The sequence below is a fragment of the Pseudonaja textilis genome, chromosome 6, assembly GCF_049901715.1.
Source record: "Pseudonaja textilis isolate UNSWEBS1 chromosome 6, rPseTex1.2, whole genome shotgun sequence".
In the NCBI taxonomy this organism is placed as follows: domain Eukaryota; kingdom Metazoa; phylum Chordata; class Lepidosauria; order Squamata; family Elapidae; genus Pseudonaja; species Pseudonaja textilis.
Genome location: NC_141995.1, coordinates 9,875,470 through 9,898,187, shown reverse-complemented (window position 1 = coordinate 9,898,187; position 22,718 = coordinate 9,875,470). Strand labels below are relative to the sequence as shown.

The window sequence follows — 22,718 nt, the reverse complement described above, 5'->3', positions numbered from 1 at the left end:
CAATTGGCTCGGATGCCATAACCAACCCACAGGAGTTACCGAATGGAGTTCGTCATGACTGGCCTTGAATTGAGACATTGGTACATTTTTTTTTAAAAAAAAAATCCTCCCTCTTGTTTTTCTGTTGTTCTTTTCTTTCTTTTTAATGCGGAGGGTCTCAGACAGCCAAGGAAGAACAACGGGGAGTGTATTCTCCTGTGGGGAAGAGAAAGTTTGGCTTGTTGAGCCCAACAGGACTTATTCATGGGCCGCGTGGTGACATTCGATCCAGTTTACAAAAATGGAAGTTGCGCCTCTGATTAAGCTGTTTTTTCTCTTAGAGAGCTGGAAGAGTAGAAATTCCACGGGGTCATGGGTGAGGTATTTTTGACGCTGTCATTGCAGCCTCAGAGTAAAATTTGTCCTTCCAGCTGTCCAAGGAACAGCAGGGGGATCATTTGGAAATGAGGACATTTGGAAGGGAAGAAAAAACACGTTTCCTCTGACTTGAACTTTAGAATCGCTTTAGAATAGCAGAGTTGGAAGGGACCTTGGAGGTCTTCTAGTCCAACCCCCCCGCCCCCTGCTCAGACAGTAAATCCTCTACCATTTTTGACAAATAGTTGTCCAAGCTCTTCTTAAAAACTTCCGGTTTTGGAGGATTCACAACTTCTGGAGGCAAGTTGTTCCACTGGTTAATTAATAGTTTTGTCAGGAAATTTCTCCTTAGTTCGAGGTTGCTTCTCTCCTTGATTAGTTTCCATTTGTTGCTTCTTGTCCTGCCTTCAGGTGCTTTGGAGAATAGCTTGACTCCCTCGTCTTTGGGGCAGCCCCTGAGCTATTGGAAGACTGCTATCATGTCACTGTGGCTCATATAGCAATAGCACTTAGACATATATACCACTTCACAGTGTTTTACAGCCCTCTCTAAACGGTTTTACAGAGTCAGCCTATTGCCCAGCAGTGATACGTTACCAGTTCGGACTGGTTCAGCTGAACTGGTAGTAAAAAAAAAAAACTATTGGTACAACCAAACCATTTCCTCTAATAATCAGCTGAGAGGATAAAAGAAGTGACAAGCACATGGATGGGTGGCTCCTTTTCGTTTCTTCATCCTCTCCACTGATTGGTGCATTGGGGTGCGTGCATTTGCACGCAATCACCCACCCAACCAGTAGTAGGAACCCACTACTGCTATTTCCCCCAACAATCCAGGACCTCATTTTACCCACCACGGAAGGAGGGAAGGCTGAGTTAACTTTGAGCCTGGTGGGATTTGAACTGCCAAATTGCAGGCAGCCGGCAGTCAACAGAAGTAGCCTTTCAGCTAAGGGAATCATGCAGTTTTTAAGCGAATCTGGCTTCCCCCACTGGTGTGGCTTGTTGGAAGTTGGCTGGGAAGGTCACCGATTGTGTTCACATAACCCTGGGCCACTGCCATTGTCATAAATAAGTAAGCAACTGAATCTCGATCACGTGGTTGTGAGGAGGCTGCAACTTACGGTTGTAAATGTGAGCAGCGATTCTACATGTTTCAATGCCGTTGTAACTTCCATTGCTAAATGAATGGTTGTAAGTTGAGAACTACCTGTAATAATTCTCACCATTCCCCCTCCCACCCACCCCCACCCCCAGTTAACGTAGCTTAATGGAAGTGATGGTTTTAACACTGCAGAGGGTTAGTTACAGTAACTTTCAGTTAAATGTTTATGGAGATTCCCAGTCATACAAATCATAGTGGTCCTAAAGGTGCTTTTTTTTTCAAGAGGCAACTGGACTTTCTGGTTTTTCTTTGAAGACGTTTCACTTCTCATCCAAGGAGCTTCTTCAGCTCTGAGAACTGAAGAAGCTCCTTGAATGAGAAATAAAATGTCTTCAAAGAAAAAAAAAACAGAAAGTCCAGTTGCCTCTTGAAAAATAAAAAAGCACCTTTGGGTTAACTTTCAGTAAAATTATATATTGAAAAAAACACTGTGGAAGGTATCAAACTGAAGAAATTATGGATGCGTAACTTCATGAAGTTACTAGACCTTGTAAAAATAATCTCTCCTTTTGACTCAAACTCACCTCCTGACCGTCTATGGCAGAGGTCCCCAAACTTGGCAATTTTAAGAATTGTGGACTTCAACTCCCAGAATTCTCTGGCCAGCTGGCTGGAGAATTCTGGGAGTTGAAGTCCACAAGCCTTAAAGTTGCCAAGTTTGGAGACCCCTAGTTTACGGAGATTCTCAGTCCTCCAGGTCATGGTTGTTCCAAAGGTGCTTTTTCAAATGGCAACTGGATTCATCCAAGAAGTTTTTTCCACAGAGGACTACAAGGAATATAAATCCTTCCGTTCTCCCTCATTCAGTCGGAACTGAAGAAGCTTCTTGAATGAGGAGCAAAACATCTTCAAGAAAGAACAAAGTCCAGTTGGTTTTTGAAAAAGCACCTTTGGCTCAACTCCTGACAATTTCATGGACGTGATCACGGGGTTGTCTTGGCAGCATTAGAAAAATCTTTGACACAAGATGTACTTCTATCTTCTCAGTTTAGCTTACAGCCTTAGGATACCCAGCAGTGTCCAGTACAATACTCATCAACTCTGGCCCTCTTTAACTACTTGAATGTCAGCCATGGATGACAAATGTTGCATCGTAGGTGGATATTAAAAGGATGAACTCCCCTAAGTTTCTCAGATGTTTAGACTGGGGAAAACAACACAAATGCCCACCAAATAGGCCTGAAATGTTGCTTTCTGTTGAAATTGGATGAAATACCAAATAAAACCACCCCTAACATACTAAATAGATCATGGCAGCTCCTTGAGAAACAAGGTATGACCTTAAGGACTGGTGTCCTCAAAGAAGATGGCATCAATGTATGAATTGCAGGTAAGGGTAGTCCTCGACTTAGGGCAACTGAGCCCAAAATTTAAGCGAGACATTCGTTAAATGAATTTTGCCCTATTTTATGACCTTTCTCGCCACAGTTGTTAAGTGAATCACTGCAGTTGCTAAGTTCGTCACATGGCTGTTAAGTGGATCTGTTGCTTCCCCATTGACTTTGCTTATCAGAAGTTCGCAAAAGGTGATCGCGTGACTCTGGGGACATGGCAACTGTCATGAGTCAGTTGCCAAGCGGCTGAATTTTGATCACGTGACCTTTGGGGATGCTGCAACAGTTGTTAAGTGTGAAAAACAGTCATAAGTCACTTTTTTTCCAGTGCCAGTTTGTCTGAAGGAAGCCGGAGCTGCCAGCCACTAAACAAATGGTTGTAACTCAAGGATTACCTGTATCGTCCTTGTAATTTCACCTCAGACCATTCCATCCTGATCAATTTATTACATTTTTCTTTCTTTCTCACCAGATTCCAACAGTTCTGAATTCTGAAAACATTTAGATCACCAGATGAATGCGTTCAGCAAATCTACCGATAATCGTATTTGAGGTATTTTCGAACATGTTCTTAAAAGTGCAGGAAAAAAAAAGAGAGAGTGATGGGACAGACAAACACACACATGCAAAGAATGTGACATGAGCCATCATCTTCACCTCTTCCCCCCAGAATTTACAACACACACACACACACACACACACAAGAAGTACAGAAATAAAGCAATTAAAAACCCAGGTAGAAGTAATAAAAATAGAGAGAGAATTAGACTTGACGTATGAGGTAATCTTTCACATCTCGGGAAAGTGTTGGTTTCTTTTTTTTACACACAGCAGTTCAGCCATTTCAAGCCAGCCGAAGACAATCCGTGGTCAATGACAGGAAAGCAGAGACATGGGATGGAAAATTAAGGCTTCCTTCTGAATTTATATGAATTCCTTTGGTGCTTTCCTTCTTAGCATAGCTGAAGGACCCCATGTCGTTTTTAACCCTCTCCCCCAAAGTGGTTCGACTTGTAGGTTAGGCCTCAAATGAGCTCCATGGATGGAGTTGAAGGTATCTCAGATCACGGTCTGCCTTTCTGCCCCATGGCACTGCTAGTAAAGGCAGTTCCTGAGTAACGGTGATTATCTCTTCACTTGAGAATTCACAAGGAATTGCTATCCAAAGCGAAACTTGAGTCTGTACTTGACCGGTTTCTTCTGAGGAACTTTGGGCTTGGCTGGAAGGACCACCGGTGGTCGTTTCTTCTCAGGGACAGCCACCGTGAAAGAAAGTTCGGGGGGTTCAGTTTGTTGGAACCGTGGAAGGAAATGAGTGGAGACATGCTGGGGTTTTACTCGTGGGCTGCACCCACGTTTGGCTTTGCCTCTCTTGTTCAAAGCCACGTACCACTCCCTTCCTGTTTTCACAGTCCTGTGAACTGCTGAGGAGTAGGTGTTGTAGCTGTTTTCTTCAAACCGCTCCCTGAACTTACAGTCATCGGTAAATTTGGCCTGAAAAAGGGGGAAAAAAAGCAGGAATCAACAAAAAGGAGATTGATTTGCATTACATTAGCATTAAATCTCATTACAGATCCCTCCTACTCAGAGGTTCCTACATGCCATTACATCATAAGATCAATTAAATTTATCATGACTAGTTAGAAATGGAAAAGCCAGGTTCTAATGATCTGGAGGGTTGAATATAGCCCCTCCAGTCCAAATCTTCATTTGAATATGATGGCCACCAAGTGAACTTTGGACAACACCAGAGATTAAAAACCTGTGAATCTTCAGATACTGCTTGAGTAAATTCTCATCTGATTGGGAATTATAGTTTGGGAATTATAGCTCTACATCTGGATGCTCAGTCACAGGTACCCATTCATTTTCTTGACCTCATAAAGAGAAAGGAGATGTTAAGGTTCTAAACCAGGGGTATCAAACTCAAGGCTCACGGGCCGGATTTGGCCCCCAATGTGGTCGGATCCATCCCACAGGGCTATCCTGGAAAATGCAAGGAGCCAGGCTCAGATTGCTTTGACCCCGTCTACCTGCTTCACTTTGGCCCATCTACCCACTGCAAAGAGGAAACATTGGGACAGTGTTGCTTCAGCCCAGTCTACCCAGTGTGAGGAGTAAGCATGCCACCAGTTTGGGAAGTGGTGTCAAGCTGGCCATGCCCACCCAGTCAGCCACACCCTGTGAGTGGTGTCAAGCTGGTGACACTCACCTGGTTGGCCCCACCCACCTAGTCAGCCACACCTGGCCCCCCCCCGACGCTAATCTCAGCTCTGATACAGCACTCAATGAAATTGGGTGTGACCCCCCTGTTCTAAACAATAATACAAGCTGTTTATTTTGGTAATCAACGCCCTTGACTGATCAATTTTCCACATTAACCTCGCTTTCATCTCCACCTGCATTTAACTGGAGAGAAAAGGAAGCAGCGGTTTTGAGGAAGCGCTTCCAAATGTTTCATTTTGTATCCTTCCCAGGGGTGGGCTTCTGGAGGTTTGCAGGGGTTTGGGAAGAGCCCCTAGCTAAGATTCTGTGCAGTTTTGGAGAACCCCCAAATCCCATTCCTGGCTGGCTCCACCCTCCCCTCCCCTCCCCTCCTAGGAGTACCCACATGGTCTGTTTTGGATGCAGGTAAGTGCAGGATATGCGCAGAGGCTCGGTTAGGGGCGAAAAACGGGCCTCCCGGAAATTTGCGAAGGCCGGAAATGGGCCTGTTTCCGGCTTCCAGAGAGCCTCCGGAGCCTGGGAGGCCGTTTTCATCCTCCTGGAGGCTCAAGGAAAGCCTCCGGAGCCCAGGGAGGGCAAAAATGCCCCCCCCCCACACACACCATGGTGCAGGAGGCTGACTAGGCCACGCCCATCATGTCCACGTCCACCCAGCAACTGGGCAGTGAACCCTTTGCTAAAAATTTTGAAGCCCACCCCTGATCCTTCCCCATGCTGGTTTGCTGGTGGAGGAAGACCAATTCTGCTATTTCCTCCTCCCTCCCGAGAAGGTGGGGGCTATGGATCCAGAAAACAACAGAGAGAAGCTGAAAGATGATCTGTTTGCCTGGTCACGAATTCCTCTCGCCGACCTGATCCACTCTAAATCTGAGAAGACAACGTCGCAGGATTGCCTCCCGAAGGTCTTAAGTTTGTTTTGGAAAGGAAACATGTCTCCCGTCTATCAACAGGCCTTCTTCAATTTGGGTGAGTGGGAAGGGTGACCGAAGTCAGAGGTCTACTCGCTACGATATGGAAGAGGGGGAAATTGTGGTGAGAGAAACTGTCAACAAAGCGGATTCTCTTCTCCTCTCAATTTCTCATGAAGGATGGCTTTCTGGCAAACTTTTCCTGCTCCTCTTTACTCAGGGGCTCTGGGTTTTGTTTTGTTTTTTGACAGAGTCATGATTGTCTAAGCCAAGAGTGGCAAACTCGATTTCTTGATGAAACTTGATGAGGGCCGCATCAGGGTTGTGTTTGACCTCGGTGGGGAGGGGCTGGCCAAGGTAGGTGTAGCCAGTATGGAAGTGGCCAGGCTCGACATCACTCATGTCAGGGGCACCTGTGGTGGCCAAGTGCAAAGGCAGGACTTCCCTCAGACCCTCCTTCACTCTCATTATAATCTTCCTTCCTTTTTCCTTTCCTCTTCATTCTCCTTTCTTCTTCCTTCCCCCCTTTCCTTCTTTTTCCTTTCTTCCTTGCTCTCTTCCCATCTTTCCTTTTTTTTGCCTTTCCTCTTTTATTTTCTCCTTTCCTGTCCCTTCTTACATGCTCAAATGCAAAAGGGGAGACATTTCTCCTTTTGTTTTGTTTTTTAGTTTGTTTTGCTAGCCCTCTGCCAGCAAACAGAGCTTGGAGGGTCCATGCCTCCCCTGAGCTCCCTTCTTGCTGGCAGAGGCACTGCGGGCCAGTCCTTTCCTTTGTCCAGAGCGTCCCCGTGGGCCAGATCTAAGCACTCATGGGCCACATCTGGCCTGTGGGCCTTGAGTTTGACACCTCTGGTCTAAGCCTTAGAGCTCTCCACCACAGCCCACCTCGTCTTCTCAGAAACTTGCATTAACTCACAGCTTCAACCCTCCGGGGTTGTGTTAGTTTGTCTCTGACTACTTCCTAAGGCTGCCAGCTTTTGAAAACAAGGAGTACAGCCGTTGCTTCCTCCATCGACTAATGAATGGACTGAGATGACCTTTCTCTCAGTGGAACTGGAGGAAAAGATTGAGTTGCAAAGTTGCAAACTCAGCTTGGCAGTGGAAGTGCATTGTCCGAAGATAAAATGAAGAACTTTTTGGAAGCTGAAAAAGGCACAGGAGGTGGATTTCTGATCCTTCCATTTTGCAGACTTGCAAGAAGCACATATACTTAAAGATAAAGGATCTCCAGCAATAAAGCGGAAATAGTTTCTAAGCCTCCTTTTAAAATCTTGCTGTACGTTGCACCTTATTAAGGTAAAGGTTCCCCTTGCACATACCTGCTAGTCGTTTCCAGCTCTAGGGGGTGGTGCTCATCTTTGTTACAAAGCTGAAGAGCCAGTGATATCCGAAGACATCTCCGTGGTCATGTGGCCGGCATGACTAAAGGCGCATGGCCAAAGGCGCACGGAACACTGTTTCCTTCCCACCAAAGCGGTCCCTATTTTTCTACTTGCATTTTTTTACATGCTTTCAAACTGCTAGGTCGGCAGAAGCTGGGACCAGTAACGGGAGCTCCCTCCATTACGTGGTGTTAGGGATTCGAACCGCCGAATTGCTGACCTTGCTGATCGACAGGCTCAGCATCTTAGCCCCCGTGTCCTTCCTGCACCTTATTAGATGTGCCTTTTCTTTCATGTTGTGTCATTTCAGTAAGTCATAGCAAGGAGAAGAACTTGACCATCCTTGACTGACCTTCATAAAGCTATCCAGGGTTGGATCTGGTTAGCATGGGAGAGAAGATCACCAAGAAATCCTAGGATTGTAGAGGAGAAAGATGTAATGGTATGTGGGAATGACCTTGGCAGGGGAAGAGAGGCTCTCTAAGGAATGATCAGATAACAGCAGGGGGGAACCTGCAGCCACAAAAAGGGATATAGAAAGAAACTCAAAAAGGAAACTTCTTTAACTTATCAGGCTGTTAAAAAAAGATGGCGGGAAATTGGTACTTTCAGAGTGGCAAGATTCTATTCATGTAGTTTACAATGAAGTAGAATTAGCTCAGATTCTTATGTTTTCTGCCTGGTCTACTTGGGGAGGTTTACAATAAGGAAGTCAACATTACATCCTGGAAGAAAGCAGTGAGGAATTATTATTTTTTTATCCTTGTAGGATTTTAGGTCACTTCAATCTGTCAGCTCCCAGCAGCATAAAATGACCTAATATTGAATTACTGTCTGGTTTGGAAGCATTACTGCTTCAGACAAGAAGATGGTACAAAGAGCGGTGAGGATGGCAGAATAGATTATTGGTAGTTCACTTCCTTCTATCCCGGACATGGCATATCAGCGATGCTTGAGCAGGGTCCGCAGGATTGTATGGGATGCTTCCCATCCTCTTCACAAGCAGTCTTCCTTGTTACCTTCTGGGAAGAGGATCCGTGATATCCAAAGCAGAACATCCCAATTCAGTCGCAGTTTTATTCCATATAGCATGAACCTTATAAAATTTCCAAGTTTCCTATTTCTGCTATGTACTCAAAATGAACTTATATATATAATGTGTGTGTGTGTGTGTGTGTATTTGTATATTTGTATGGTGCATACAAATGTGTATGTATGTATGTATGTATGTATGTATGTATGTGTATATGTTTGTTATGTATGTCTTTGGGTAGATACACATTTTCTCTTGAAGAGTAGGCAACAAAATTTCATTTTTAATATGGGCCAGGATACTCACAATAACAAAAAGACAATAAATGTTATCTTATAGAATGTAGAACAACAGAGTTGGAAGGGACCTTGGAGGTCTTCTAGTCCAACCCCCTGCTTAGGCAGGAAACCCTGTACCATTTCAGACAAACGGTTATCCAATCTCTTCTTAAAAACTTCCAGTGATGGAGCATATGCAACTTCTAGAGGCAAGTTGTTCCCCTTATTAATTGTTCTAACTGTCAAGAAATTTCGCCATAGTTCTAGGTTGCTTCTCTCTTTGGTTAGTTTCCACCCATTGCTTCTTGTCCTGCCTTCAGGTGCTTTGGAGAATAGCTTGACTCCCTCTTCTTTGGGGCAGCCCCTGGTTATCTTATCTTAATATGTAATTTAGGATGAAAACTATACAGTTAATTAAAACACAGAAACCAGAAGTACCGGTACTCTTCTACTTACAACAATTGAGCCCAAACTTTATGTTGCTGAGGGAGATGGTTGTTAAGTGAGTTTTGCCCCATTTTGCAACCTTTCTCGCCACAGTTGTTAAATGAATCACTGCAGTTATTAAGCTATTAACCCAGTAGTTAAGTGAATCTGGCTTCCCCATTGACTTTACTCGTCAGAAGGCTGCAAAAGGTGATCGTGTGATCCCAGGGCATTGCCACTGTCATAAATATGAGTTGCCAAGTGTCTAAATTTTGATCACATTACCGTGGGGATGTTGCAAGGGTTATAAATGTGAGAAACAGTCATAAGCCCCTTTCTTTAGCCTTGCTGTAACTTCGAACAGTCACTAAATGAATCATTGTAAGTCGAGAACTACCTGTATCATTTTCTACCTCAAAAAATGCTGAAACCCATGCTGCTAATTTTCAGCAATCATGATGCTGAAATTCGGCGTTGCAATCAGAGCAGATTCTGGGATTGTCAAAAACAAAACACACTAGAATAAAATTTAAAAAAAAAATTATTCCAAAGCTCAAAACAACTCACCTCTGTTATATGGAAATAATAAATATATAAACATAAGCCTGGACGGTGACAAAATGTCATCTTTTTTCAATTATTATTTCAGGTATGAAATAATACACATCAACATCAACGCCCAAATGTTGGGAGACCTTTTCTAGACAGAACCTCCAGAAAAACACATCGCTGGAATGTCTAGTGTTATTCTACTCTGGTAAACCACCCTTCCAAAATGAATAAAGGCTGCTTCCAATCCAGCCAACATCTGCTAGGAAAGTTATGTCTTCCCTCTAATCTTTGTCTGGCCATTCGCACCACAACACAAAGAGGCAAGAGCAGTGGTGTGAACTTATCTACAGCTACTGAGGCGAGACCTGTGTTTCCAGCCAAGCTCTGTGTCAAGCAGAAGAGCACTTGTTTTGTCTCCTGGGACATTAATTTCACTCAGCTGCCTTTGCCATCGGCAAGGAAAAGAATAGCACACTAGAAAAAAAAAAACCTTGGTAAATTTTGCTCTTTTTTAATTTAAATAAGCTCCAGACAACAGCATCTAAACCAGGTCCTTCCTTACCAACAGTAATACCAGGTTAAGTTTATTGTCCCAAAGGTGATTTTTTTTGCAAGAGGCAACTGGGCTTTTCTTGTTGTTTTTTTCCTTTGAAGATATTTTCCTTCTCATCCAAAAAACTTGTTCAACTCTGACTGGATGGTGGGGAATGGAAGGATTTATACTCCTTGGCTTGCAGACAGCTGGTCATTTGCATTCTTTTAGCAAATTATTGAGGCCACCTGGAGGTGTATCTGTGTCATCAGAGTCACGTGAGTGATGCAATTGGGTGTGGAGCCCTTCAACAGTTCCAAGAAGGCTCCACACCCATTTGCACCACTTAGGTGACCCTGATGACACAGATAAATCTCCAGGCGGCCTTAATGACACTCACTAAAAGGATGCAAATGACCAGCTGTCTTCAAGCCAAGGAGTATAAATCCTTCCATTCCCCACCATCCACTCAGAGTTGAAAAAGCTTTTTAGATAAGAAGTGAAACATATTCAAAGAAAAACCAGAAAGTCCTGTGGAGTCTTGAAAAAAGCACCTTTGAGACAACCATGACCTGGATGACTGAGAATCTCCATAGACAATTAATTTTATTATCTCATGTAATCACCCACTGATTACACCTCATGCACTAGACTGGATATAAGAGATCTGTGATCTTACCCAGGTGACTTAAAGAAACATTGTTTGTGGGGATAGTTTCTATCTCCTTGAATTAGAAGTGCTGGGAGAGTTTGCTTCTATTTAGAAATTTGCTACATATTTTTATAATCCAGTCCCGCTCTCATGATTTTTCAAACTTTTTACATCCCAAATTCCAAAATTCTACAACAACAACACACATACACACACACACACACACACACAATGCTGGGAATTTATGGAACTGCAGTCTCATGAACAAGAACGGGTTGAAGAAAATCAACCAGCTGCGTTGCCTTGGTAAAGAAGGGGAAAGGTCAGGGGTTACTTAGCTACAAGTCCCACCCACATGGTCAGAGATAAGGCATTCTGGGAAATGTTAAGTAACACCTGGAGCAGTACAGACTCCCTGCGCCATTCAAAAACTTTGTTCCTTGTCAGGTGTTTCTACACAAACTCACTTGTGGTATCTTCCACCACCTGAAGTTTTTGATATAGAAGCACATATAATTTTATATACTGCTTATAATATCTCTTTGTCCTTCAAGTTCTTTCTTTACTTCGCCATGGGGAAGACATCCATTGGGACCATCTTCCTCCACCTACATTTATCTCACACCTGTTTCATTTTGCATCGAATACACACCTGTTTAAAATGCATTCCTAATAGCAGTAGCACTGAGACTTATATACCGCTTCACAGTGCTTTTACAGCACTCTCTAAGTGGTTTCCAAAGTCAGCCTATTGCCCCCAACAATCTGGGTCTTCATTTTATGGCCAAGAGACCCATCCCCCCTCAGTGACCCCCCCAAGCCCCCCCCCCCCCCCCCCCCCCCCCCCCCCCCCCCAGCCTCCCTCGGCATGACTGAAAGGTGGAAAGGCTAAGTCAACCCTGAGCCTGCAGCGATCGTCAGGATCAATGTTTGTGCAAGATTGAATGGGCGGCAGTCAGCAGAAGTAGCCTGCAGTACTTCATTCTATCCACAATGCCACCAGGACTCCTTCTTGATGCTCTCCAATCCATACTTCTTTTTCCTCCATTATCATATCTCAACTCCAGACCCATCTATTTTTCCTAATTTATTGTACTATACTTAGCAGGATGTACTGCCCTAGCAGTTAAGACACGGGGCTTGTTGACCAGAGTTTGGACCAGAGGCATGGTGGATGAAAATACCAGAGGCATGGTGGATGAAAACGGGGTGTGCGGAGGCAGCAATAGGCTATGGCAATCACTGCAGCCTGAAACAGCTGATCACCGGGAGGCTGATCCAACTAACAATCAGCTACTTGTGCTAATCTGGCTGTGCTGAAGCTGAAATTGAAACAGGCTGCTTACTGCAAGGAGGCAAATGACTGGGAGGCAAAGGGTGGGAGCCGGCAAGTGGGAGGGGCCAGTCAAAATTTTCCCTATCAGTCCACAAGGACCAGTCAGTACTGGCTGAATACCATCCCTGCATGGCACCTTGGTGTATAGTCGTGCCAGCCATATGACCATAGAAGAATTTTGTGAAAATCCTGGCTTTCTGGGCTAAGAAATGCAGCTAACACCGATCCCTAGCATTGGACACAATTGGATAGGGGAAACCTTTGCTTTTTTTTTTTAACCATATACTTTCCTCTTGACTGACCTCTACCTCCTGGGGTGTTTTTGTACAAAGGTGGGATCTAAACCAGAGTTCTCCAACCCCTGGATCGCAGCCGGAAGTGGTATTCAGCTGGTTCTGCCCCAGTTCTGGAGAGCCGGAAGTGGAAATTTTGAGGAGTTTGGAGAATTGGCAAATCCCACCTCTGACTGGCCCCGCCCCCATCTAGTCTCTACCTCCTGAGTCCCAGCTGATTGGCTGGGTCTTCTTTTGTTGCCCTGCACAGGAGAACGGAGCTGGAAAGCAGGTTAGTGGGGTGGGGAGGGAAGGGGGATTTTGCAGTATCCTTCCCCTGCCACGCCCACCAAGCCACACCTACCAAGTCACACCACTTCACGCCTGCCAAGCCACACCCACATAACCGGTAGTAAAAAAAATTGAATCCCACGGACCTTGAGCCCTTTGGAACCGGGCCACTGAAGTGGTGTGTGAGCACATGTTCACAGGCGCACATCCCCACTTGCGAGAACTGTGGGCAAACATGTCCACCACTTGTGCAAATGGAGCTGCGTGTGCATGCACGCTTGACTGCCATACACACAGAACCCTCCCCTTTCCCCCTCCCAGCCAATCTGCAAAACTTTGGGGGGGGGGGAACTCTTGATATAAACTATGCCACTTTTTCCTCTTTCCTTCCGGAACTGATTTTCTGCAGGTAGGAAAAAGAACCAGAGTTCCACACTATAAGCAAACCCCCCCTCCCCAAAAAAAGAGGGTGGAAGAGTCACCAAAGAAATACTTCAGCCATAAAGCCCATAGATGAGATAAGGTGGATGCACAAGGAACGTGGAATACAAAGTCACCCCTTTCATGGAACACGAATCATGGAAATTGGTTTGTATCAATGATTGCATTCAGAGTTTGATTTCTTTTTTTAAAAAGGGGGAAGAAAAGGGAGAAGGAGAAAGAGAGGCGGATCTGCAGTCAAAGGTTTAATTGGTTTTATAATGACTAGATACGGTAAGCCCAGTTTTTTCCCAGCCTCTTAATTTATATGACAGATGTACATTCTTGCAAGTCACATGTTAAACCGGGGCAGCTGACATGTCACTCTATACTCTTCCTGCCTCAAGAAAGCTGCTTTCCTGTTTATTCTTTTTCGTCCGCATGTGTGTTTATCTGTCATGTGCTGCTTAACCTTCTGCGGATTGAAAAACACAACCAGAAACAATTCCTTATCCCTTGAGTGATCTCGGTCTGGAAAAGAACTGGGAGTTAACGCTACCGGCTGGGTCTGGTTTACCTGCTTTGCCTTAAATGTCTTTCCTTTTTCCTAAGAGGTTCCCTAGCAAAAGAGAAGAAATCATAAGGATTAAAGGAAAAGGAAACCCTCTTTTCAGTCGATTAGTTCTTAACAACTCCCTCTTTTTTTTAAAAAAAAAAAGATATGTTTTCCTTTTGTAAAAAGTGCCTTGCTGCTGCAGCAAAAAATACTGATTTTAAAACTTTGGCATACATTAGAGACATGATGGCGAACCTATGGCAGGCATGCCACGGGTGGCACACAGAGCCATTTGTGCAGGCACGTGAGCCCCAGCCAAACCTACCTGCATGTGTGCACCTCCCAACTGATTTTCGGCCCATTTGAGGCCTTTTTTGGCCTCCCAGAGATTCAAGGGAAGCCTCTGCAGCTTTGGAAGGCCAAAAAAAGGGGTCTTCCGGAAATACCAGAAGTGCCGAAACGGGCCCATTTTCATCCTCCCAAGGCTCCCGAGGCTTTCCTCAAACCCCCAGGAGGCCAAAAATGGCCTCCCTTGGGCTCCAGGGGACCTCTGGAGGCTGAAAATGGGCACTTCCGGTATTTCCGGAAGGCCCATTTTTTGGCCTCCCGAGGCTGCAGAGGCTTCCCTTGAGCCTCTGGGAGGCCAAAAATGGTCTTAAACAGGCCAAAAATCAGCTGGGAGGCATGCACATGTGCAGCGCAGGCAAGGGGACAGGGAAAGGGTGTGGCGCGTACATGCGCGGGGGGGCAGGGTACACTGCATTGTGGGTGCCGGCGTGCACTATCATGCATGCGCACGCTTTCGGCACACCATAACAAAAAGGTTCGCCATCACTGCATTAGGGCCTTGAAAATGTATTTGAATAGCAAGAGGATTTATAGCCCAATCCTACACATCCCATGTAAGGGTATAATATCCCTATATAAGGGTATATAGGATATATATAATCCTATATATATTCGATAGGGTTCGAGACCCTGTCGCATGGAGCTTGACATAAGGGTGTGTGATGGCTCAGTGATTAAAGCTATAAAGCTGACAGCCCGGGTTTGAGACCCGAGCTCCATGCGACAGGGTGAGCTCCCATCCTCACTCCAGCTCCTGCCTGCCTAGCAGTTCGAAAGCATGCAGATGTGAGTAGATTAATAGGTACCACTTCTGGGGGAAGGTAACAGCATTCCATGCACCTTTGGCATATAGCTATGCTGGTCACATGACCACGGAAAGTGTCTCCAAACAACGTTGGCTCCCTTCGCCAAGTAACAGAGATGAGCACCGTAGAATCAGACACAACTGACAGGGAAACCTTTATCTTTTACCTGTACCTCAGTGTTTTTCAACCTTGGTTGCCTGAGGATGTGGGGTCTGGAAAGATAGCTGGCTGAGGAATTCTGGGAGTTGAAGTCCACACATCTTCAAGAGCCCAAGGTTGAGAATCCTTCCTGCTCCTTTTTTTAAAAAATGAAGATTCCCTCAGATCCAGCTCCCGGAGACCTTACAAACACATCTGTGTGGCTTTTTAAATTTATTTTTTTGAAAACAATACAGGCGGGGCTTCCTTTTTCCAAGGATGGATATTCAACTTTTCAGCCCAGCCTGTAGCTCTGTGGTTTTATGCTGATCTGCCACCCAACTCGGTCGCAATCCTGCTTAGTTTGCTGAGATCAGCCGAGCCTGGTTAGGCCTTACCATGTCAGAGATGGTATTCAGCAGGTTCTGGCCCAGTTCTGGACAACCAGTAGCAGAAATTTTGCATAGTTCGGAGAACCGGCAAATCCCACCAACCCCTTCTATTCTCTGCTTCCCGAGTCCCAGCCGATTGGCCGGGTCTTCTTTGGTTGCCCTGCACAGGAGAACGGAGCTGGAAAGCAGGTTAATGGAGTGGGGAGGGAATGGGGATTTTGCAGTATCCTTCCCCTGCCATGCCCACCAAGCCAAGCCATGCCCACCAAGCCAGGCCCACAGAACCAGTACTAAAAAAAATTTGAATCCTACCACTGTATCATGTGCATGTTTATGAAGAAGTTTAAAAAACCCATTGAAAGCAATGAGACTTTTCTCCTGTCACATTTCCTCAGGTTTCTCTCTCTCTCTCTCTCCCTCCCTCTCTCTCTCTCTCTCTGTGTGTGTGTGTGGAGAGAGAGAGAGAGAGAGAGAGAGAGAGAAAGGGAGGGAGGGAAGAAGAGAGAGGGAGGGAGGGAGGGAGGGAGGAAGGATGAGGAAGAGAGAGAGAGAGAGAACTAAAGCCATCTGTGTCAGGAGCTAAGAATTGGCAGAATCCTTCTTGCTTCCGAATCCAGCTTCCTTCCGACAAACTGCTTTATAATTTAATTAAACCACCCCTTTGGTGGATGCCTGAAATGCAGCTATGGAAAGGCGCCTATAGAATTTCCACCCTCCTTCCAAAAAGAACCGAATGTTATTTTGCGCTTGGCTAGCAATCTTCTAATCCTTGATAACAAAGACTTCCTATGAGTGACAAGCACAGCTCCCGATGAGGTGCTCTTCAAACTCATTAGCCCATCCGTCTTGCCAAAGCAAGAAAGAACAGCAGATGCTGTTTTTACATGATCAGCGTTATTTAGCCCAGTAATCTTTAGACGTTTGGCTCCGGTTTCAGCTAATTTCTTTACACTGATTTGAAGGAAGGCTCGCAGGTCACAATCCTTCCCAGAATGACCTCCCTTCGCTTGGATCCATCTGTAACAGCGCGTCTGGCTCGAAAACAAGGAGGGGGTTAATTTAATTTTAATTGTCCTTAAATCGCAAGACACGGCTTTAACAGGAAATATTAAAGTAATGTAAAGTTATCTGGGAGGAGAAACCAAGCTTTCTGCATTTTGAGGCATTCGTACACCGGCTTGTAAAGAATTATCACAAGCTTATAAATAGCAATAGCACTTAGACTTATGTACCGCTTTACAATGCTTTCCAGACCTCCCTAAGCAGTTTACAGAATCAGCCTATTGTCCCCCACCAACAAACGGAGTCCTCATTTTACCGACTTCGGAAAGATGGAAAACTGAGTCAACCTTGAAGCCGGTCAGGATCGAACTGCCAAACTGCTGGCAGCCGGCAGTCAGCAGAGTTAGCTGCAGTGCTGCTTTGTAACCACTGTGCCACCGCAGCTCGTAATAACTCATTCCTGTCATTAAAGGCAGATTCTATACAGATAGTTCCATCTTATACCAAGCTTTACCTGCAAAGGTACTAGGATTTAAAAATAAAAAAAAATGCTGAGTCATTTAGCAAAAAAAGAGGGTGAAGTTTGGGTACAAAGTACCCAATGGCGAGATCTATGAGAGAAGTTCTTCAACTAAAAAGAACTGCTCCAATCTCTTCAAGAGCAAAAAAAGGACACTCTTTTGGGGGCGCCTGGTGCCTTCACCCCAAGTTGTGCCAAAATGCATCCATCCAGATACACGGAGAAGGCAAGACACTTGAAAAGCAATTAATACACTTGAAAAGCACTTAGGCTTATATACAACTCCATCGTGTTTTACGGCACTCTCTTAAGCAAGGGTCTTCAAATTTGGCAGGTTTAAGACTTGTGGACTTCAACTCCCAGAATTCCTGAGCTAACATGACTGGAGGAGGAGTTCTGGGAGTTGAAGTCCACAAGTCTTAAAGCTGTCAAGTTTGAAGACCCCTGGTTTACAGAGTCAGCCTATTGCCCCCAACCATCTGGGTCCTCATTTGACTGACCTCGGAAGAATGGAAGGCTGAGTCAACCTGAAGCTGGTCAGAATCGAAGTCCTGGCTGTGAGTGAATTAGCCTGCGATGCTGCATTCTAAGCACTGCACCACCACAGCTCCCAGCAATAGCCCTTAGACATATATGTCATTCCACAGTGCTTTACAGCCCTCTCTAGGTAGTTTACAGAGTCAGCCTCTTGCCCCCAACAATCAGGGTCCTCATTTTACCCACCTCGGAAGGAGGGAAGGGTGAGTCAACCTTCAGCCGGTCAGGATCGAACTCCAGGCTGTGGACAGAGTTAGCCTGCAATACTGCATACTAACCACTGCGCCACTACTGCTCTTGAAAAGCAAAGCTACTGAGGTCAAGGCTTGCTTATCTGGCAATGATTCCTTTGTCATAAATGAATTGAAGAAAGCTCTCCAAGCTAAAGAAAGATATGGATGCTAGTTGAGCCAAGGGGGACTTTTGCAAAGACCAATAAGCTCTTGCCTGACAAACAATCTCTTCAGGAAGTATTTGGGACCAAAGGTGAGATGATAGCTCTGTTCCAATATCTAAGGGGCAGCCACAAAGAAGAGGGGGTCAACCTCAGTGGTGGTATTCTACCGGTTCTCCCCGGTTCGCCTCGGTTTGGCCGAACCGGTAGCTCTGAGGATCATCTGTGAGCAAACTGGTTTGCTCCGACGATCAGCTGCTGGTCCCCATCCGGGCTCTATTCTGACCTTTATTTCCTGGTTTTCAAGCTCAGCTGCTTTGCGTGGCACAGCAGGTTGCTGCATGTCAGCTGCTTAACACACAGGGAGAGGGCAGGATTGCAGGAGAAGGTTAGTAGCAAACCCTCTGCGCGCGTGCAAAGCACACGCTCACCGGACCAGTTGTTACACTGGTTGAATCACACCCCTGAGCCACGCCCACAGAACCGGTAGTAAACATTTTTGAATCCCACCACTGGTCAACCTGCTCTCCGAAGCACTTGGAGGAAGAACAAGAAGTGAAAATTCATTAAGGAGAGATCCAACCCAGAACTAAGGAGAAATTTCCTGACAGTGAGAATAACTAATCCGTGGAACGATTTGCCTCCAGAAGGGTGCTCTAACACTGGAGGTTTTTAAGAAAAGATTGGACAATCATTTGTCCAGAATATGGTATAGAGTCTCCTGCTTGAGCGGGGGGGGTGTGGACTAGAAGATCTCAAGCATCCCTTCCAACTCTGTTATTCTGAGAATAATTCTGATAAAGGATCTCCATGGTTGCAGAGCACAGTTAAGTCCCCCAGTCTGGGATTTTCATATCCCCAAAACTTCAGGACACATTTTAATGGACCTATTTTTATTTTTGTTTTTCCTTTTATTCCACTATGTCTGATTCTGAGAGATTGCCTGGACAAGATCCTGCAGTTTTCTTGGCTAGGATTTTCAGAAGTGGTTTACCTTGCCTCCTTCCTAAAGCTGACAGACTGACCCAAGGTCACTCGGCTGGCTTTGCACCCAAGGTCAGACTAGATCTCCCAGTCACCCGGTTGCTAGCCTGATGTCTTAACCAATATACCAAACTGGCTCTTCCTTCTATGTTAATTAGAAAGCAAATTCTGGCACAGTATCCAAATGGATGTTCTAACAGGAATATCAATTCCACAGTGGAAACAGGTTTCAATTACTAGCTCAATATCCATGCTTTGCTACGAAACTATGTGGTCAGGCTTAGTTTTTGGAGGGGAAGGAAAATAAGGAGGAAAAAATTCTGCCTCTGCCTACCAGCATCCATCGGTATTCATCTGGCTAGCATCCTGTCAGTGTGTGAGAGAATTGAGGGCTGTTTGTAAACTGAAAGAGTATTTGCTGTGTGAGCAAGAAGAAGACTGCAAAGAGGCTAGGCGTGGCTTAGCTCAACCGTTCTCTACTAAAGCTGCTTAGTGCTGTGAAACTAAAACTGAAACTGAAACTTCTCCTCTGCTTGTGTTTTGCATTTGGAACAGATTTCTTTTCAGGTGGGAAGGGGGAGTAGAACTCCTTAGCATCAGAGTGTGTTAATAATAATATACAAAATATTAAGGCTCTGATGATCATTTCAAAAAATCCTTTCTTAGTGAGCACTTAGAAGCCAAGAGGAACATACGTAACGAATTTCAAGTTTGTAGGCTTTGCAGTTCTGGAGATTTTGTGATGATGCTTGAGTGGAATTTCACTTTTATATATATATAGATTAAGGGAAGGCAGAGATTACCGAAACCTTCGAGGTTTCAATGAATGTCCTCTTCAAAGCTAAGCCACCAAGCAAAACAGCACCCTGCATCTTTTTGTCAGAGCACAACAGTCCCTTTGTGTGACTCAGAAGCAAGCGGCTTTTGTGCGCGTACAAAACCATTCACTGCTGTTAACAAAGCTGAGAAACCGATGACGGCACACCGATGCTCCTCTACGAGGCAGCGTTGCATTGGGGTGGACAACAGACAACCAGTGAATCCTGGTTACCAAAGGAGGCGAAATACCTTCCCTTCCCCATGTCTGTTAAAACACAGGTGGGTAACCGTCCCTCTGTGATGCTTGGATTCATGCAACGGGGAGAGGGCTGGATTCTAATGCTAATATTATACTTTCATGCTCTACGGAAACTATTAGCCCTTTGAGGGAGTCTGGACAAGCAACCCAACAATAAATCCAATTGCAAAAATAGGTAATAGTAAAGATCTCCCTGTCCTATAGTGTCCAATTCTAGGGCACAGTGCTTATTATCTCCGTTTCTTGGCCAAGGGAACGACCAGCGCCTGAAGACATTTTACAGTTCTGTGTCTTTTACCATTGTAATATTGATTGCAAGAATAGACGATAATAAATCTAGATGGAAGGGTGTGAGGTTACATTAATCTTGCAAGACTGAAAGTATTTATCTCCTTCCTGCCTTCCTCCTTTCCTCCCTCCCTGTCCTCCGTCTCTCTCTCTCCTCTCCACCTCCTCTCCACTCCTCTCCTCTTCTCTCCATCTCCATTTCCATCTCCTCTCCATCTCCTTCCTCTCCACTCCACTCCTCTCCTCCTCCTTTCCATTTCCCCTCCTCTCCTCCTCCTCTCCATCTCCTCTCTTCTCCATTCCTCTTCTCTCCACCTTCTCTCCACCTTCTCTCCTCTCCTCTCCTCTCCTCTCCATTCCGCTTCTCTCCACCTTCTCTCCACTTTATCTCCTCTCCTCTCATCTCCTCTCCATCTCCTCTCCATCTCCTCTCTTCACCACTCCTCTCCTCTCCATTTCCTCTTCTCTCCTCTCCACTCCTCTCCATCTCCTCTCCTCTCCATCTCCTTCATCTCCAATCCTCTCCTCTTGTCTCTCCTCTTCTCTCCATTTCCTCTCCACTCTATCTCCTCTCCATCTCCTCTCCACTCTCTCTCTCCACTCTCCATCTCTCTCTATCTCCTCTCCACTCCATCTCCTCTCCACTCTATCTCCTCTCCACTCCTCTCTTCTCCATTTCCTCTCCTCTCCATTTCCTCCTCTCTCTATCTCCTCTCCATCTCCATTTCCTCTCCTCTCCATCTCCTCTCTCCATTTCTCTCCACTCTATCTCCTCTCCACTCCACTCTATCTCCACTCATCTCCTCTCCACTCCATCTCCTCTCTCTATCTCCTCCTCCTCTCTTCTCCATTTCCTCTCCTTCCATCTCTCTCCACTCTATCTCCTCTCCTCTCCATCTCCTCTCCACTCTATCTCCTCCACTCCTCTCTTCTCCATTTCTCTCCTCTCATCTCCTCTCCACTCTATCTCCTCTCCTCTCCATCTCCTCTCCACTCTCTCTTCTCCATCTCCTCTCCACTCTATCTCCTCTCCACTCCTCTCTTCTCCATTTCCTCTCCTCTCCATCTCCTCTCCACTCTATCTCCTCTCCACTCTATCTCCTCTCCTCTTTTGCTCTTGACAACTGCCTGGACCAGTTCCTGCCTGGACCTGTCCCTACCGTTTCAGAGGTGGGTTGCTATTGCCTCCTTCCTAAGGCTAAAAGAGAATGACTGCCTCAAGTTTACCCCATTGGTTCCATGCCTAAACCAGGGCTAGAACTCACAGTCTCCCAATTTCTAATCTGGCACCTTAATTATTCTCCTCTTCTTTGACTCTCTGGTGAACTAGGGAGGGTATTTTCTGAAGCGCTCTACACACCCTGCTCTCCTTCCGTGAACTGAGAACATGTCAATTGACCAGTGAGCAATTCCTCCTGTCTCCTGAGTTCATCCCCACATATCTTTGCAGACGTAACAACCCTCCCTTCCTACTTCTGAAATTTTGGGGAAGCTTCCAGAATAAACTGTTAAGTGGAGCATTTTATCTGGGCCTTTTTTAAGGCTGCAAACGATTGGAACATTTCTTGAATCTCTAGTTAGTTGCTGTATCTAACCTACTGGTCAAAATTAAATAAGCCTGAGATGGCTATTTCAAGTCGAAGGAAAATATCTTGTTATTCCTACAAACATTTCCAGAGTTTGCATAACTGAACGTCATCATGATTAGACGATGCCGTAGCAGTGTATATTTCCCACCGAAACATTTCAACGTAGATATTGGAAACGCACGTTTGAAAGATATACTTACACTTGCATGCAGCTTTCCTTTTTTCGACATGGCTAAAAATTTGTTGCTGAAAACTCCACGTATTCCTACTATCCCCTGAGACACGGCGAATATTTCCACCATACCTACAAAGGACAGAAATCCCCAAAATAAAATTCATTTTTCATAGCACCGTAAAACAGACAAACAAAAAAGAAGAGAGAAAACTGAAAGGCCTTGTCATTTTGCACTATCTGAGAAGAGGGGAAGAAAAGAAAAAAGCAGAAAAAAGTCCCTATCATTTTAGGCTTATAATCAGTGATTTCATGGCTGGTTGCTTCTTTGCTTGATGCTCAGTTTATCTGAATATGCATTTATTTATAGATGCCCTGAGGTTTCAAAGGACAAAACTGATGCAAAAGGAAGGGGGGGCAGATTTTAACCACGACTTCTATTAGTAGTAGTTACCTACTACTAATAGTAGTGCCTTCTGTGTGAAAAGCACCAATGGAGATGTCATGGAAGGAGACGAAAAGACTCTGGCATCTTCTAAAACATTCACTGAAGTTTCCTCATCAGTCAAACTGGAATCCTGAACTCATCTCTAGAACAGGTTTGACTGGATTTAAGACTGAGACGATTCAAATGGTTCCAGGTAGTCCTCAACTTACGATCACAGTCGTAAGCCACAGAATTTCCGTGGCTAAGCAAAGTCGCGGTTAAGTGTGTAACACTGGATTTTACAAGCTTTTTTGTACAGTAAG

At 45.1% G+C, this 22,718-nt stretch overlaps 1 protein-coding gene and 1 long non-coding RNA gene across 2 annotated transcripts in view; one reads left to right on the top strand and one right to left on the bottom strand.

Annotated features, from left to right (window-relative positions):
* LOC148125391 (uncharacterized) overlaps positions 1-9,837 on the top strand; it is a 30,890-nt gene extending 21,053 nt beyond the window's left edge. The window contains exons 2-3 of the long non-coding RNA XR_015744042.1: positions 3,329-3,409; positions 9,759-9,837. This is a non-coding gene — a long non-coding RNA (uncharacterized LOC148125391). The remainder of the gene's footprint in view (positions 1-3,328; positions 3,410-9,758) is intronic.
* FGF5 (fibroblast growth factor 5) overlaps positions 2,194-22,718 on the bottom strand; it is a 33,535-nt gene continuing 13,010 nt past the window's right edge. The window contains exons 2-3 of the mRNA XM_026718922.2: positions 21,997-22,100; positions 2,194-4,350 (exon numbers count right to left, since the gene is read on the bottom strand). Coding sequence (XP_026574707.2) covers positions 4,015-4,350; positions 21,997-22,100 — 440 coding nt within the window. The 3' untranslated portion in view covers positions 2,194-4,014. The remainder of the gene's footprint in view (positions 4,351-21,996; positions 22,101-22,718) is intronic.